The 17,874-nt window shown below is 43.8% G+C and overlaps 2 protein-coding genes across 3 annotated transcripts; one reads left to right on the forward strand and one right to left on the reverse strand.

The window, feature by feature from the left end:
* The first annotated feature begins 168 nt into the window (after positions 1–168).
* On the forward strand, positions 169–14,133 carry LOC137588712 (zinc finger CCHC domain-containing protein 24-like). Of its 2 annotated transcripts, XM_068305944.1 has the most exons (4): positions 210–1,634; positions 2,454–2,654; positions 12,271–12,435; positions 12,860–14,133. In XM_068305944.1, the coding sequence occupies exons 1-4, from the start codon at positions 1,422–1,424 to the stop codon at positions 12,971–12,973; spliced, it is 693 nt and encodes a 230-aa protein (XP_068162045.1). In that variant the 5' UTR covers positions 210–1,421; the 3' UTR covers positions 12,974–14,133. The 2 variants fall into 2 exon arrangements, with proteins under 2 accessions (XP_068162046.1, XP_068162045.1); XM_068305945.1 differs by lacking the exons at positions 12,271–12,435; positions 12,860–14,133 and adding an exon at positions 8,048–9,117 and having other exon boundaries at positions 169–1,634.
* An 842-nt stretch (positions 14,134–14,975) lies between these two features.
* ppifb (peptidylprolyl isomerase Fb) lies at positions 14,976–17,508 on the reverse strand. The gene is made up of 6 exons (XM_068305176.1): positions 17,278–17,508; positions 17,100–17,130; positions 16,743–16,831; positions 16,568–16,664; positions 16,042–16,117; positions 14,976–15,382 (listed from the first exon to the last, which is right to left on the reverse strand). Exons 1-6 carry the CDS (start codon positions 17,425–17,427, stop codon positions 15,250–15,252), a joined length of 576 nt encoding a protein of 191 aa, XP_068161277.1. The 5' UTR covers positions 17,428–17,508; the 3' UTR covers positions 14,976–15,249.
* Positions 17,509–17,874: the final 366 nt, after the last annotated feature.

Genomic DNA, 17,874 nt, shown 5'->3' on the forward strand with positions numbered 1-17,874 from the left:
TTTAAATTTTACATTCAATTATCGTCATGAAAATTTAATTTTAAATTAAAATAAAAATAAAAATCCAGATATTGCAAATGAATATCTAGCTTCTAAAGTTATTAAAAAAAAAGCACAGGAAAAGCAAAGCGATTCATTTCTGGAAGAATAACCAAGTTAGAGAACGCCACGCCCTTAATCACACAAGGCTCCGCCCACATGAGGTCCTACCTGCTGCATTCAAATAAATAACTGGGGCTTTTGTAATTGTTTTTTTCAGAATGTTTCCCATGACTGACAGAAAATAAATAAAACTTTCTCACATAAAGTTTTTTTTTTAAATCATTGAACTCTTGTTGTAAACAAGGGCGTAGTGTTTTAGTAAATGTTTCTGTATCACCAAAATCACTAGATGGCAGCAGTCCACTGGTGGGCCAAACATTCAGCCCCACGTAAACGTATGGTGAGTGGTCAGTGAAGGCATCACGTGAGAGGTTTACGGTCAACCTGAAGGACCATCCTGAAAATGACTTCGTTTAATGACTGTGGAACATTTAAAACCTGAAGAACCCCCAGTTTCTTTATTGATTTATTATTTTACTCAACTAATTAAATCAGGAACCAACAGACTTTAATAACAGTTCAAGAAACAGTTTAATCAAATACTGAAAATCAAACAAAAATAAAGGTTAAGGCTGTTTTCTAACTTGGTCTTGGTCAACATACACACAGTTTTTATGTGCTTGTGTGTATTGAATAAATGTGCAGGGTTTAATTTAAGTGGGTGTCATCAGGGTGGAGGCATTCGTGCGTTTCCCTGTAGCGCCAACCAGAGGAGAGAAGTTGGAACAGTTTGAATCTGCGGAGCGCAGAAACTCGGATAAAACGCCCTGCGTGCGGAATGCACATGAGCAATTTATCGAACATAATAAACGAACAGTGAAATCGATACATCTTCTTGGTCGTATTCAGAATGTAGACAAACACATGTACTTGTGGTTACTTTTGAACAATAGGCGCAGAGAACTTTCCATTCGTGTCCAAATGTAAGAGAAACGCATGGATGTTTTGGTTCGACGTTGCAAAAGCGACATGTGTTTTCAATAGTACAGAACGTGTTTCATAAAGATTGCGTTGCCGTTGTGCGGGACGGGGGGCGCGGGATGGCCCTCCTATCCGCTGTGACGCAACCGCAGTCCTGGCCGCGGCGCTGCGCCCTGCGTCCGTCGGCATTCAGCCTCCTGCGCTTCATGCCTCCACAGCGCTCTCCCCGGTGACTGCTGGCTGTCCGGTTCGCTGGGTCCTCCACGGGTCCTCAGGGTGAGCGCCAGGCTCACGCCCATCCACCCGGAGCGGGGGGATGACTGAGAGAAGTTGGCTGATCCAGACAACCAGGCAGGTTCTGACGGTGCTTGTTCCAAGAGGCGCAGTCCTCCACCAACATGATGTCTGCCGTGGAGCCTGGTACCCCCGTGTACCAACCGGCTCAGCTGCTCAACTGGGTCTACATGTCTCTGCAAGACGCTCAGGAAGGCGCGTTTGATGCGTTCAAAGCCGAGTCGGACACTTCTCCTCAGGACCTGAACATCTCCAAGCGCAGCGCAGCTGATCTGAGCTCCAAGTATCTGAACAACTTCTTCCACCTGAGGACTGAGGTAGAATTCATGTTCGGATCGCAGTGATTAATCATCCTTTACTTCTTCACGTCAAACACATTTTTCATTCCAGGTTATTTTTGCTGCATACAGTAACCCTCACCTGCATGCCTTCATGGGTCGAGCGGGCAGCATATGAATATGTGTTTTGTATCCTGGTATAGTGCCTAAGTGTGTTCAGACTGTTCTGGTGTCAGTGTGAAGCTGCAGGTTGAGAAAGAACTCTCACAAGGTTTTTAAAAATGTTCGAGGTCGCCCTGGCCGGCCTCAGGCGGCCACATTCAGGAAAATGCTTCGAAATGCAAAAAATAAGGGTTTAAAACACATTTTTCCTGCACTCACTGAGTCACTTTTGAACTTTCCTGTAACTTCACACACTTCTCGAACACGCAGTCGCGTGGTTCAAAAGCATCTGATCACAATTATCGTTCTATGATGCCTTCAGATTAAACAGCCAGGCTCCTCGTCCTCACGTTAGCCCCGCGGTGCCACAGCAGCCGTCTCCTCAAGAGGCACAAAGACACTGATTGTGTGGTGTCAATAGAGCTGCTTAGAAGAATGCATTTTGTTCTGATGAGGAAATGGACACTATTGGTGCAGCAGTGTGAACGCAGCAGCCGCAGCATCTGCAGAAATGAAATAATGTGGGCTGCTGTCAGGAGAATCAATCACAGCGATGGCCTGACATCAGACAGTCACGACAATAATTTGCGTGTCTGTTGTGAGAGACGTTTTTGTGCAGAGCTGGCTGATGGATTCCTTCATGAGAGAGAAGAATCTGTTTGTGCCGTGCTTTTTATTCCTTCCTGTCTCCAACAGGCCTTCAGCAACAACTTCTACAAGAGCTCCTCGCCCTACGGGTCCCTCAACAACATCGTGGACGGCCTGAGTTCGCTGGCTGATCACTTCTCTGACCTCTCGCTGTCCCCCGAAACCCGCAAGCCCAGCAAAAGGCCGCCGCCCAACTACCTGTGTCACCTGTGCTTCAACAAAGGACACTACATCAAAGATTGCCCTCAGGTGAGCCGGTCAGAGATGCCGTACGTCAGTCAGGTGGAGATCCAGGCAGACAGAGGTGTAAACCGAAGCAGCTGTGCCGTGTTTGGATGGAGCTGTCTGTCAAATGAGAACACATACTGTATGATGAAGAACATGTGTGCAGGACATGCAAAGTGCCCCCAGTCATTGGCATGTTCACCTTTTACACATCCTGTCTGAGGCGGGATGGGCACGCCTCCGCTTCACCTTGTTGTTTTGACATAAGAATGACGGTCAAAAAGCCGCTGTTAGCAGTTAGCAGCTGGCTCAGCAATAGAAGGTTGTTGTTGTTGTTGTTGATTAGACAGCATGTCACAGATCATATGCTAATGGAATGCTGTGTTGCTATTGAAGTTGCCACGGCGATATCTTTGTTTTGGTCATGTGATGCAGGTGAGTTCACGGGTAGGTTGGTATGAGATGAATAGAGGTAAAAACAACCGACTTACAGACATTCAGAGCTACAAACAAACGCGCGCGGCCACATCCGACAAGAACTCCTCCCTGTAATGTGTCAGTGTTCGTGTGTTCATCCGTTCGTTTGTCCGTTCGTTCGTATGTCCACCAAATATCTTCGCAACCGTTGCAGATAGAAAGATGAAACAAAAAGCAGGTTACTCGGGCAGCAAAGGGGATGAAAATGAGATGACCTTGACCTTGAGAAAACTAGGTCAAGGTCAAATTTCAACTTTTGTACACTCAGGAACCAGATAAGAAGACGAGGTAGAAGGCCAGTGTGAGTAAGACCGTAGATCAAAGGTAATGCTTTATGAAATTTATGCTCTATGAAAGTAGGTCAGAGCACTAGCTTTGATCTTTGACCTATGCAAGTCAGGGTAAAATTTTGAATTCAGGGGTGTTGCAGGATGTTGCAGTCTGTGACTGCATTGGTTCTTGTTCTGTGTTGTTTTAATGTCCTGAAATTGTTTCTGGACAGTCTTGGGGAATAGTACTTTAGTGTTTAGAGTAGTAATGACATTTAAATAACCTCAAATTTAGATTAAAGTTAAAAAATGAACAATTTATGAACAATTCAACTTACAACCTCTCAGAACCAGTTGTGTTCATATGTTGAGAACTACTTGTATATAGTTGTTTTTGTTTTTAACTTGCAAGTATGTCTCTACACACATTTAAAAAACAAATGTAGACAATTAATCTGTGGATCCATCCTTTAATCCTAATCCACACCAGAATTCCCCAGGGTTCTCTCCTGACCTCTACCTGAACCCCAACCTCCTCGCCACGACGGGGAGTCCAACCAGATTGAAACCCTTCTGCAAGTTTTTACAGAAATCCAGCCAGTGGTTTTTATGCAATCCTGCTAACAAATAAACAAACACACCCATGCGAGATGGGTGAAAACGTGATGGGATTTCACCAGCGCGACACATGTGGAGCAGCCCGCATGTGTTCTACCAAACAAGGGGTTATTGGGCAATAATGTTTTTATTGACACGTGCATCAAGTAGTTAGAAGCTAACCACGCCAGGATGCTTCGGCTAATTGAACGAGTCTGGTGCGGTTCGGCAACCTCCGCTCGCGCCATGTTCCACGGAGGTGGACTGTTCGTCTTTATTTCATTTAATGCTATCAAAACATCATTCTAAGTGAGCTTATTATGTTTGCGTTGCAATTTTTGGGAGTGAAAGCGATTCCTCGGCACACGCCTGAGTTAGCCGTACCACCACAGGTTGGTAATGAGCAGCAGATGTCCGATCTGATCCGGAGCCGGCCTTAATGAAAGATGATCGTCTTCTCTGTGGAACGAGGCACGACCTCTGCTCCCAACACCAAAGAAATATTACCAGGACTTTATGCACAGCTGCGCTTCGCCATTGATCACCTTCAGAGGGAAATGCCTGACATTTGTTAGGTATAATGGAAATAATCAAATGAAGGATAGACAGGATGTACCCAAGAAGAAAGGTAGAAAGAAGTAGGAGTTCAAACAGCAAGCCGAATTTAAACGCTCAATAAAAAAAAGGAGTCAGTGAAGTTTAATTGCTTCCTTTTCTAAGGCAAACAGAGCGTTAAGTGTGAAAGGTGCGACGTTCTCATGCAGATTCAGGTAGAATTTTACGGAGTCATCTTTTAGCAGACTTTTTCTGTTAGTTTTGTAAGTTTAAGATTTAATTTATACAACAGGAAGCCACATTTCTTCACGTGTGTTGGATTTCTGCTGTATTTACTTAAAGGAACGTTTCACCTGAAATTTAAAGGAGGTTGTTTTGGTTCATTTCTGCGCCGATGGAAAAATGGGTGTAGCTTTGCAAGCAAAATAGCATTCAGGCATCCTAGCAAATAAATGAAGAAGATGGGGACTTGTGTAAGTAAAGTGAGCTTCCATAATAACTTGCAGCTTTCATGGTGTCACTTCTTCTCATCCATTATGAAAGTCTGAGTTTTTTCACCCACCTCAGATGAGATGCATTCTACTACTATTAGCTTAGCGGCTATAGTAAAGAGTTTAAGAGTTGTGTGCTGTTATGGAGATTTCTTCTTTTGACTTGAAGGAACAGAAATATATTGTGTCCTAAAAAAGCCTCATGAGGATCTGAAAGATGCCCGCGCATTGACAGACTAGAACAGGGAAACGGTTCTGAAACACACTTGCACATGCATCACATTCCCGTGAGAATTTCCACGCGACTACATTTTCATCATCATGCAGAAGACATTAAATTTTATGTTTTGTCTTATGGTAAAATTTGGGTTAGGGTTAGGGTTTAAATTATGGTGAAACGTTCCTTTAATGCCATATTTGGGCATTTTGAGATATTACTGCCAGTCTTGCCAAGGGTCAAACAACATTGATAGATCAGATAATATAAGACTGACACCACCTTTGCATCTTAATATATTAGTCGTCTGTTAGCTTAGCTTAGCTTAGATACTGGAAGGCGCTACCAGGCAAGTGTGGCTGAGTCCCAATTACCCTGATTTATGATAACTTTGCCAAAAAGCAGTGACATTTTTTTTAGTGTTGACAGGAAGAAAAACATTTTTCCCCATTTCTGGAACGGTGCTAAACAACCTAGCTCTGTCCCGCCTGTTTACGAGCAAAGCGAATAAACATCTGTAATATTCCCAAAAACGAGGAATGGGGACGCGGCTCGGTTTGGTTGGCGTCTCTCCTCCATCTCCTGCAAACACCGAGGAGGTCGGTGCTGAACGCCTCGCTGGCAGCAGAGGAATCTGAAGAATGTGGAGAAAACCACGCGGCGAGCTGCGACGAACGCTAAAAATCCCCACATCTGTGCACACCTGGGGAAGAAAGTGGGCGTGTCCCAAAGTTGCAGAGCCCATTTTCTGTACATATGAAATAGCCGCCGTCAGACTGGAAGATGCATTGGTAATTGTTCCACATAGCTACAGATTGCTATTATGGACAGCTATTAGCATCAGCAGCGGATTCATTTTTGCGTGCTACCGTAGCTAACTGGTTTGCACCGGTTAGCCGCAGCGAGCAGGAATCAAAGAATGTCATGGCTCAGTAACTTGAGAGAAGAAGCATACAGGAAGTGGGTGCGCGGGGGCCTTTAACAGCCTTTTCTCGGGGTGAAATGGGGCCCGTGTCAACACTCAGTCCACCTCCCTGATAAAGAAACACATGGCAAAATCAGTGGAGGCCTGAGGAGTTGAAAAATGATGCCAGTGGAGGTTGAGTCCATGCATCTCCATCCGCACTGAAAGGCATTAGACATGCTATCCATGCTACGCCCGGCTATGAGCGGTAAACATCCTGTGCTGACAGCAGAGCCGAGAGCCGGACCGCTGGCTTCACGAGGAGGTTAAGACGTCGGAGGATTACAACGAGATATTTACGATTCCTCTTTGTCGACACGCCTCTAAAAAAGCGCAAAAAGTCTGGAAAGCATTTCTGCTCTCTGGCTCGCCGCCGCGCTCCTCCGCTTCAGAAAGATGATGTCAGATTTTAGCACGTGTTGCTGATATTTTCTAACCAAAGCAGCGATTATGGAGACGTTTTCATGACAAGGCCTCTTCAGATGAAGCTCCTCTGAAGCTGGAACTAATGAACAAACTAGTTTTTGTTCTTTTTTGGCTGGAATCTGAGGCTTTTTTAAAAAAACTTTATAAAACTGACATGCACATTTGTAGGAAGTATTGAACATGTGTGAGCGGGTCTTATACCGGGAAAATGTCTTTTCCTGTGTTCTGGTAACTTTAAACAGGTGGTTTCACATGGTTATTCAAACATTCTGGTAGCAGAGGCGGAATCTGAACTCTTATTGGCCACCTGGAGCTCCACCCTGTTTCCCTTAGCAGCTAATTTATTTATTTTCCCTTCTATATAAAAAAAAAAACACGTGTACTTCAAACGATGCATCCTTTTAACGCCTTCATTTCTGTTAGCATCGATACATCCACAGGGGGGCGGCGATGAGTCCAACGTTTGTTAACTTTAAGACTTGTGTGTGCGATACAGGAAGTTGTGATGCTACAACGCTGCCTCCTGAGGCCTCCAGTGGTATTGTACTGTTACGTATGAATCTAAGCATGGAGAAAATGTGCACAAACATGGACCTACGCCGCCCGTTGAGCATGAATTGCCCTCATGTATTGTGCTACTAGAGAGAGGCGGGACCTCAGTTTGGACCACATGTCGGTGGAGGTGGTTTTAATTGTTCATATTCCAGATTATTCAATACAAATGTAAGAAATCAGACAAATCCTTATTTCCCAGCAGCCCTTCGGGCATCTTTTTCTGGCTGACCTGCAGTCCAGACGCGTCCCGTGAGACCTCCAAATAACCTTAAGCTGTGCAGCAACTGAAGCTTTACCAAATCACTGCTTCTGATTTAATGAAACTCAACATGAAGTAACATTTTTTTTGGAATGGACTTTCCCTTTCCAGCCAGAGGAGCGAATACGTTGCGAGTTTAACAGCGTTCACCTTTAACCTGGGATCACAACATCCCAACGACTCCTTTCCAATTAACTGGCTGATCCCGGTTACAGTACAGCGAGCACACAAGCACCAGTGTTCCGACAGTAACCGGCAGTCTGGTGGGAAGAGCTGGGCTAAAATAAGGAGCGCATTGTTTCCCCAGAGGAGCCGGGGAGTCAAAGGTCAGGAAGTCACGCTGTATTGTTCACCGCTCCGGTCAGTTAAAGGGCCAGCGGGCGGCGGTCTGCAGCCGGAGCGCTTTAGGAAACCGTGGGTTGCTCCAGAAAGACAAGCGCGACTTTAGTTACGTTTAACGTCTGTTTAGAAAATCACTGCGCTGAGAAGAACGTTAACAGGAAGTAATCAACATCCCTGCAGCCAATCAGAACCTTGCATTGACCCAGGTCAGGTTTTGAATCTGTGTTTTTTGGGTTTTCACTCCCTCACATTTTGTATCTGGCAGCTCGGGACGTTCGTTCTGTCGGATCACACAGGTTCTCGGAATCTGGCAGCGCTGGCGGCCAAACATGTAACGGGTGAATCCGAAGGAAAGACTGATGAGTCTGATGACTTACCGGCCCCCCCGGCGCGCCGTCTGTTTCCTTTGGACGGGTGAGGAACGGGACAGAGAGAGGAAACCCTGGACGGAGCATCAGATACAGACAAACAGCCGTCGTCCGATCAGAAGTAATGAATCTGCAGGAAAAGAACATTGTCGTCTGTTTTAGAGATTAAATCACTTTTTTTTTAAAATCCTGGAGGATTTGATTGTTGTCGATTAAAGTTTTTCCCCGTTCAGGTGAAATATGAGGGGAAGGAAAGAGGACGGAGCGAGAAATGATAAGTTTCCCTGCGGTGGCTCTAAATACACGACCTTCAACGATACATTATTCTCACGTTGTTGAGCTCATCCTAAGCAGATGGTGAAACAATCTGACCCCCGTTTGATTTATGAGCTGTAATGGAGATTCTGGTTTTATTGCACCATCCTCATCAGCAGCTGAGAGCTTCTCAAGGAGTTGTAGATGCAAACATTTACAAGATCGCTTTATCCAAAAAGGAAATCTTCAACTATCGTTCGCCAAAGATCCCAAACTGATATGAAAAAGGAGAAGTTTTGCAGAAGGGAGCTTACAACAGATCTCTAGAATCCAGAATGTTGAAATCTATGGGATTAAATCCACTCCGGACTGACCCGAGGTCAGATTCACACGATGATGACATCAGACTCGTTTTCTCGTCTCACGGCTGCTTCGGCCTGAAGTTGAAGAATATTCCGTCTATTTGTCCGGCCCACCTGCTCCGGCCCGTCACCCGGGAAACAGAAGGCCGGTTTTGCAGCTGGAAATGTCATCCGCGACCACACGAGATGCTAATCCTTCTGTTTACGTGTGTGTGTGTGTGTGTGTGTGTGTATTTGTCCGCCAGCTGTTTTCTCTCATCATTTTCATTATTGCAGACGTGCAACTTTCAGAAAAGCTGCAGAGGAAGTGAATTATATCTGAGAGGCAGACGTTGACACAACACACAGAGGTCAGGAGGTCAAATATTTCAAGATAAGGAGTCGAGACTGACGAAAGAAGTTTGTGATTTTATTACGTTGGCAGCTCCTGAATGTTCTCGACAGGGTTTATCCAAAGTTTCTGATGTAAATTAGGAAAAAATGTACGACTGGTTATAAAATAGGTTTTCTCCAAATGGGAGAATTTAAGACGATTATGCAAAGACGATTTTTTTTTACAATGACATTAACCAGAGAAACGTCATAAATCCTCACATCTCCAAGCAGGAAGCTGAACATGTTGGACTTCCTGTCCCCTAAATAAACCTCATTACCACTCCACTAATAGTTTCTCCTCTTTCTGCTCCTCCTGTTTAAAGAGAAGTGGACGTTTGTTGGTTTAAACCCTTGTGGAGAAAATTGATTTCACAAGATAATGAAAGCGTCACAGGAGTCGTTCAGGCCTGTCGCTTCAGTCCAGGCGGTCATGTGATGTTTTGGGAACAGCTGGGCTTCTCCTTGATGCTGGGGGGGTGGGGGGGGGGTCTGATAGGAAAGTAACCCAGTGGGTGGAGGGTCCACATGGTTTCCAGCGAGCTGAGTTCTCCAGGATGGATGTACGATGGGAGGATGGAGGTGGGGGAGTGAGCGAGTGAGGGGAGTGGGGGGTGGGGAGGAGGTTGGGGTTTGGAGGAGCCCATTGTTTATCCTGATGGTTTCCAGATGATGGCGGGGGGAGGCGGCCAACCTCCCGGGCCCCTCTCACCAGGCTCCGTGGATCCGGGCCAGGCTTATCTGCTGCAGCCTTAAAATCTGGCGTCACATCGCACTTTGTGCTCCGGCGCCGATTCAAGTTACCCGACTGAAGTTCTGGCCGCTGGACGGGCCCGGTTTTGTTGCACGTAACAGCTTAATTTAATATATTTACTTATTTTAAAACAAAACACTTTCTCATGCGGTACACGGAATGTGAGGAATCTGGGTTTGGGCAAAAATGTAGGGATGATTTTAACAAGTATTTGATGGATTCCCTTCAGATGTGGGAAGACTCATGGCCCACGGAGGATGTAGTCCTCTTCGTCTTGCTGACACTAACGTTCATATTTGAGGATTGAATGTCTCAACAGCTGTTTGAAGGATTTATTCCTCAAGAGGTTACGTTTCCATCGCTTGTTTGTCTGCTGGTTAGCAGAATGTCTTGACGGTTCGCAGCGAATATTTGTGGCCTTCGATTGTGAAAGAGGCGATTAGATTTTGAGACGGATGCAGATTCTGGGAATGTTTTTTGCAGCGCCGGCAGAGGTACACCTTTAATTAGTCGGTTTGTTTGTTGGATGGATTTGTTCAGGATTTTGGCGGATTTCTGGAGAAAGGAGGGTCGATCTGTTTCCCACTTTCTCCAATGCTTGGAGAGATTGCTCTTCGAAACTTTCCTCACTTTGGCATCAGATGTGTAGCATTATTTAGCCTTGTTTAGCATTGTTGGATATTTGAGGAAACATTCCATTTAGATATGTTGCTTTTCCAATGTTTTAGCGATAATTAGCATGAGTTAGCACGACTCTCATTCGTTCAGACTTTTCCGGCGTGTTGTCAAAATGTGATCACGTCACGCTTGTGTTGTTAACATGATGCCCACCGGCATCATTTGAATTGCTTTAAAGCTGATTGATGACCGTGTGACCCGTCCTTACGTTGTCATAGAGACGACTTTTAGTTGTCCCAAATATTATTCTAAAAAGATTAACTATGAACTCTTTGAATCTTGCTGTGCTCATGACAGATGATGGATTTATGGGGTTACTCAAACGTTCCCGTTTCCCTTAACAGCTTCCATTCGCCGTGGCGGCTGATTTTTTTGTCGGTTGTCAGCGGTAACATCTTTGATGCCACCGGTGGAAACGCAGGAGTGTGCCGTAGCCTTTGCCGTCCTGCCGGCACCAAACGGTCGGTTGGAGTTTGTTTTTGCTTCTTCTGCAGAGCGAAAGCTGCTTCCTCCCTCAGGAAAGCGATGCTCCGTGACCCCCCTGCGGAGCCTGGCGGTGGATGTCCACACGGGTCCTGTAATGCTTCAGATTTGGCCCTTACAGTCAAGGGGACCCCACTGCTGGGGCCGTGGACGTGTTTCGTAAGAGGTTTTTTTCTACCTGACATATGCTCCCCGCCGCGAAATCAAAACACCACTTGGCATGCTCCGTTCTGGTGGCGCGGAGGACTCGCTCTTAATTTTTGCCTTGCCCTAGTTACTCGGTAATTCAAACCGGTCTCGAGATGATTTCTTTCTGATGTGTTTAGGATTTTGTCATGTTATACAAGTGCACAGTTCATCTGGGTTTTATTTCCTCCCTGCTTAGATCTCTGCGTCCTGATTGGTGGGTCAGGGGCCAGCTGGGAGGGATGACTGAGAGCCAGAGGTATTTGTCCTATAGCAGGGAGGCCCCACAGGCCGGGGCCTCCTTCATGGTCCCTCGGGAACACAGCTGGAGGGAGGGAGCTCATTTCTAATGGGAAAGCTGAGACTCCTTCTTTTCTGTCCAACAAATAAATTAGACTTAATCATTACAATATAACCCAAATTCCTAGAAATAAACCATGTTCCTCCTCAGTATGAGGAGAATTTGTACTTCTACACTTAGAAGTTAGACGAGACACACGTTCCTACAGAACGTAAAGATCCCTCTTCCATCGCCCAAGTCCTCGAGTATCAAAGAAAACGAGCTTCTTAATGTTTGCTGACAGAAAACATAAATAATCGTCTCATTCCTGAGACAAATCTACCCACAAGCCCGATGCTCTTGACCACCAACGGGGCCGCTATCGGTCCACGCTCTAATCATGCAGAGCTTTGACTTGGCTGCAGCCCAAAGAAATCAAATAGGTCGGCAGGTCTCTTCCAGTTAAAGGTGGTGAGAGGCAAAAACCAACATGTTTGCAAAGCCTTGAGGTTCAGACGTAGAGAAATGTCTCATTCTTTTATGCCAAAGGAAGGAGGGGCGCCGTCCACCCTGTGGTTTTTTTGCTCTTGAGGAAACTTTTGCTTTTATTTTTTTGCATTTCCATGGTTACGGCACTAGATTCGTTCTGTGACTTCTTCTTCTCGTTCCGTTGATGCCATTTGAAAATGATTGAAACATCTCACGTCTAAATGGGATTCCTACTCATGTCTGCTGCACATTTCTGTTCAGGCTCGACCCAAAGGTGAAGGCCTCACCCCGTATCAGGGAAAGAAGAGGTGCTTCGGTGAATACAAGTGTCCTAAATGCAAGAGGAAGTGGATGAGCGGGAACTCGTGGGCCAACATGGGTCAAGAATGCATCAAGTGCCACATCAATGTTTACCCTCATAAACAGGTAACGTCCGACGTTTTGGATCACAATATTTATTATTTATGACATTTAAGGGGCTCCTGTCTGATAACCCACTAATCCTTCAACCAAGTTTCTTAGTTCTTCCGTCTGGCACACAAGGAATGACCAGGTTCTACATTACAGATCACCAAATCTAGACAATAACTTGGATCTGGTGTGTGCCAGAGCTCACAGCGATGTCATTTTATCATGGCGGTCATTATCCGTGAAGTTAAAGACAATAGCTGCCCCTTTAATGGTGAAGAAAACATGTCAAAACATTCTGGATCCAGATGACGATCCGAATGAACATTTAGTTGAGGTAGCTAGACATCACAACCTCCGCTAACATGGCTAAAGACAATGTCAAAGTCATACGTGATTCTAAGATATCTGTACAATCACAGCTTCTTTCCTCTCACCCCAGCGACCTCTGGAGAAACCGGACGGGTTGGACGTTTCGGATCAGAGCAAAGAGCATCCTCAACACCTGTGTGAAAAGTGCAAAGTCCTCGGCTACTACTGCCGCCGTGTGCAATAAAATGCCTTTATGGAAAAGGGACACATTTCATTCACTAAAAACATAATAGGATATACTTTATTCTACTTTAACGCCTCTAACAGTTTATTCTCCCTGACTCGGGATTTGCTGGGTTCTTGTTTTTTTATCGTAAGAATATGAACAACTGTGAATTAAGAAAACTACATCTGTTTGCAGATGACGACGCTCTTTATGTTTGTATATTCCAGAGGTAACTTAATGTTGTTTTCTGTATAAACTATGCAACAAAACTTTACTAAGAAGGATACGCAGCATTAATGTGTATTGGAAGTACTGGAGGGTACATGATTTTGGAATATATTTTGAAGCCATGACTTGTTAGACTTTGTTATGGAATATACCACCTAACATTTATTCTTTATATACTTGTATTTCTGAAAATCTCTTTATGTAGTTTTAGTTTTAAAACTGATGTCAGATGAATGACAAAACAGTTTTATTTAGGCACTCAGTGCCCAGAGACAGAATCACCGAGGTGCTTTTCCATGTCTCAAAGCAACGCAAGACAAAAACGGAATAAAACCTCAGCAGAACAAAGGTCCTCGAGGCATTTGCAGGTTGCCTTTCAGGGGTTTTGTGTCTTAAAAAAAAAAAAAAAAAAGTAAAATGACTATTAAATGAACCGTCCATGCAAAAAATCATTTCATCAACTACCATGTTTGTTGGTCTGTAAAATAATTCTGGAGTACTGTGCAAAATAAAAAAAAGACCTTCTCCTGAATAGTTTGCAGGAGTTTTACTGTTCGGTCAACATTAACATATATTGGTTTGACTACCACGAATATGGATATATGATAGTTTTTTTTATATTGTCTGTGACCTTTAGTTGGTCAGTTTGATTGTTAGCAGGATTAAACAAAACCTACACAACAGATTTCCATAAAATTTGGTTTAAGGATTAAACTAAGGCCACAAAAAGACCCACTAAGGTTTGATCTGGATAAAAGGATGAAGGAATGCATCATGGGATAGGGAAGCTAAGCAAGTTTTGTTGCGAATCTCCACCAATGTTTTATCTTGCAAACTTTCCATAAAAATATTGAATTTTAGTGTTTTGGGAAACCTGTTCCTTTACTGTGCCTTAAAGTGACCCAGATTGAGCCTTTGACCTCTTTTTAAAAAAAAATAAAATCCATTAAAACATGCGTGTCTGTCGTTTTCTTACTGATCTCAAACAAAAACGCAAACCAATGAGATCAGGCAGTTGGAATTCTGGGCCGTACGTGGACATACAGTCAAATACCACATCCACATTAACTGATCCAGATGTTACACTTTATTTTTTTCTATCTTCCCACAACATAAAACTGCACAATCTAGATCTGTCCTTAAGGCATCTGGTAAAATTTACCCAGAGCAAAGCAGAAACAGATTTGTGTTTCTGGTGCAGCGCCGATGACCAGACCACAGCGACGGCACCAGCGAACAACCGGCGGGCTGACCCCTCCATGAAAAATGTCCCCAGACAGACCGGACCAGGAATGGGATCATTATCCAACTGAAGATGATGAGGAAAACAGGAGTAGGAGGGAAGAATGACGCAACACTAACTTCATTCCTCAGCTGCTGATAAAACCCTCAAAAACTGCCACACCTTAAACTGTAAAACCAATTCAAGTGTTTTCCTACATTTTTATTAAACCCACCGGAGTCCTGGTCCTGGTGAAGGTAGACGAGATTGTGGAGACCCAAACAACCAAAAAACCCTCCATCAACCACCATGATGATTCAGGCTCACCTGTGAGGCTCACTTACTTCCCTATGGAACACCTTCCTTTTCTTAACACACCTGTAATGAAGCTTGGTGCCCTCTCCTGGTAGGAGGACTGCAGGTGCAGCTCCTCTTCACTCATCTTCCATCAGCAGGAAGTGAATTCTGAACACTGGATTCATTGTAGGATGACCACCAAAATCCAACAGACTTCATCTACAGAAACATAATCAAATAAATTCCAAACTTTTGGATTTCTGTTGATGTCTGTCGATTTATTTTTAATAGAAGCTAAAAACAAGCTTTTAGAAAATGTGACTTTATTTTTTTTTTGCAAACAGACTCCCATTTAACAAACAAGTTTCAGCTACTCTTAATGAATTAAGAGGTTAGTCTTATAAAACACATTTTGCAGCAGGACTCTGTTAAGTGCGTTAGAGATATAAAGTCCTAGACTCCCACACGGCCGGATAAAGAGCCTCTTTCACTCTCACATTAAATTACAGCAGGAGATGAGACGTGTCCGCCGCGCACATGGAGCCCACTAAAGCTCTCCACAGTCTGTGATAGTGATCTTCTTGGAGGTCCGCCCGCTCCGAGAACCGAAGGACTCCACTTTCTTGACCACGTCCATTCCTTCCTTCACGCTGCCAAAGACAACATGCTTACCGTCCAGCCTGGAGAAAGAGGACATTTGTTATCACTACCCCCGAACGGCAAGACAATCCTCCACGCTCCGCTGGAATCATCGTGATGCCACGGCAGCAGAGACGCTGTATTCCACATCAGAATTCATGGTTCCATCAGTAGTTTTATTCCATTAAAGTTATGACGGCATGACTAAAGTTATAAAAAATTCATAAAAAAATTTCCAAAGGTTTTAGACTGAAATCTTTGGGAGCGATTCAACAACCCTTTTTAATAAAGGACGTGTTTTATTGACGAGCGTCTGACACACGGACCAACTGACATGTACTCAGCAGACAGATGTTCACATTTTAAATGTAAAATGAGGCATCATCTCACAAACCCACACCAGTTTGGGTGGATAGATAACCATCTAAATAAATAGCAGATAAGCATAGCTACTTTAAATCCTCAAACAATAAAAGTTGTCACTTTGTGAAAACAGAACAGAAAGTGTTGCATCATCATTCTGCAAAGTTAAATTCCGTTTTGTCCTCATTACACAAGGCCTTTCTGTGTTTTTTTTTTACACATATGTCTCAACAGGCTGTTCAGTCACAGCCTTTAAATTAAGGCCAGTTATGGCAACTTGTGCTGGAAAACCCTGCGGAGCATCAGGCCTTATAATGGAGTGTTTGTCTGCACATACCAATCTGTTTTCATGGTGCAGATGAAGAATTGGGACCCGTTGGTGTTTGGTCCAGCATTGGCCATAGACAAGATGCCTGCAGCGAAGACATGGAAATGTTATTAATGGTATTAGCGAGATGGGGAAAAATGACTAACTTCTCTCAGGAGTATTTTGCTGCCACCTGCTGGTAAACTCAGGGAACAGCACCCTAATGAAATTGTATTTTGAACCTTCGGTCTCACAAAATGATGCTTTCCTGTTTAATATTATTAAAGATAGTAAAAAAAACCCAAAGTTAAACATTAGTATTTATCAAAAACAGTGAACTAGTATCTCACACTTCAGGGAGAGTAGATTAATGGATACTTAATCCCATTCAGAAGTTCTCCAAGGGAAATTTGTGTAAAATCAAGTTTGATCGAGCAGATGAGGTTTTTTTTCTTCTTTTTTTGGTAAAATTTGAGTGTTCCATGGATGGAGGAATTAATTGCTGCACATGATCTACTCCAATATTTATTACGTGAAAGCACAACAGGATGATTACCAGGTCCAGTGTGCGTCAGCTGGAAGTTCTCATCAGGAAACTTCAGTCCATAGATTGACTTCCCTCCAGTCCCATTATGGTTTGTGAAATCTCCTCCCTGCAAACAAACACGCATTACTGCTGCAGCACCATAACAACACGCTGAACCCCACAAAACCCACAGACGGAGTCCTACCTGGCACATGAACTGAGGGATCACTCGGTGGAAAATGGAACCTTTGTAGCCGAAGCCGTGTTCACCAGTGCACAGCGCCCGGAAGTTCTCTGCAGAACGGATTAAAGATTCGATGAGGTTGTTTTATCTAAACAGGGATAAAATTCTAGTGCAACTTTTTAAAATCTGGCAGTAATTAAAAGTTCATGGGAAATATTTCTTGGGGATATTCCTGCCAGTTTTCCATTATGAAATCTTTTTGAAATTGAAGCGTTTTGAGCACAACAAGCAAAACCCCATCTGTTTTTATTTTATTTCATTCTGAATTTCCAATCAATTAATTAATCAATCTGTATGAAAATTTGACTCATTGATCACCTGCTGTTTTTGGCACCACATCCGCGTTGAGCTGCAAAAAATAAATAAATAAATAGACATGTGAACACGATGTTCTTTGCACAACCATGACTAAGCAAATTACTCGTGCAAATAAACGTAATTATTTCTCATTTATTTAGTAGTAAATGTTATCGAACTGATTGGTTCATCGTCTCACCTCGAAGGTTACCCTTCCCAAAGGCTGGTTGTCTGCAGCGATGTCAAAGAACACCGTCGGGTTTTTGTTCGCGACCGCCGGCCCGGTGCTGTAGAGGCGTGCGGCGGTGAACGCCAGAGAACACAACTTTATTCTGTTCGTTAATAACATTTTACTGAATAATGTGGTTGTTCTGACAGCTCAGGTCACAACTGCCGGCGAAAGTCAAACCCACACGTGAGAAGACCGGAAGTTTTCGTTACGAAACAGGAAGTGAGATCGTACGAAACCTCGCGATAATAAACGTGGTTTACAGAAATTACACATGTTCACAGCCTCAATTTAGTTAAAGCCTTTTTCAACACAAACAGTTGAGAAAATAAAACAATAATGACGCTTTAAAAAAAAAAGAATTTATAGTATATCAGCCGGCTGCCGTACCGGAAATACCGGAAATGCAGGAATCAAGCACCGCCCTGTTTGTAGTACGTCAGTAATTAGCTTGAATGTTGATTGGTCCGTTGCTGCTCCAGGGCATTCTGGTTGTTGTATTTGTTTTCGATTTTTTTTTTCTTTCTTCGGCAACTAAAGCGTTGAGAAATATAATAACAGATGAAA

Source organism: Antennarius striatus, chromosome 21, assembly GCF_040054535.1.
Source record: "Antennarius striatus isolate MH-2024 chromosome 21, ASM4005453v1, whole genome shotgun sequence".
Taxonomy (NCBI): Eukaryota; Metazoa; Chordata; class Actinopteri; order Lophiiformes; family Antennariidae; genus Antennarius; species Antennarius striatus.

Excerpts from the sequence above, each read along its gene's own strand:
- LOC137588712 (XM_068305944.1), top strand. The coding sequence starts at position 1,422 with ATGATGTCTGCCGTGGAGCCTGGTACCCCCGTGTACCAACCGGCTCAG. Across the intron at positions 1,635-2,453 it reads TCTTCCACCTGAGGACTGAG|GCCTTCAGCAACAACTTCTA; the intron begins GTAGAATTCATG and ends TGTCTCCAACAG. Across the intron at positions 12,436-12,859 it reads ATGTTTACCCTCATAAACAG|CGACCTCTGGAGAAACCGGA; the intron begins GTAACGTCCGAC and ends CTCTCACCCCAG.
- ppifb (XM_068305176.1), bottom strand. The coding sequence starts at position 17,427 with ATGTTATTAACGAACAGAATAAAGTTGTGTTCTCTGGCGTTCACCGCC. Across the intron at positions 16,832-17,099 it reads TGTGGTGCCAAAAACAGCAG|AGAACTTCCGGGCGCTGTGC; the intron begins GTGATCAATGAG and ends TCCGTTCTGCAG. Across the intron at positions 16,118-16,567 it reads GCTGACGCACACTGGACCTG|GCATCTTGTCTATGGCCAAT; the intron begins GTAATCATCCTG and ends TCTTCGCTGCAG.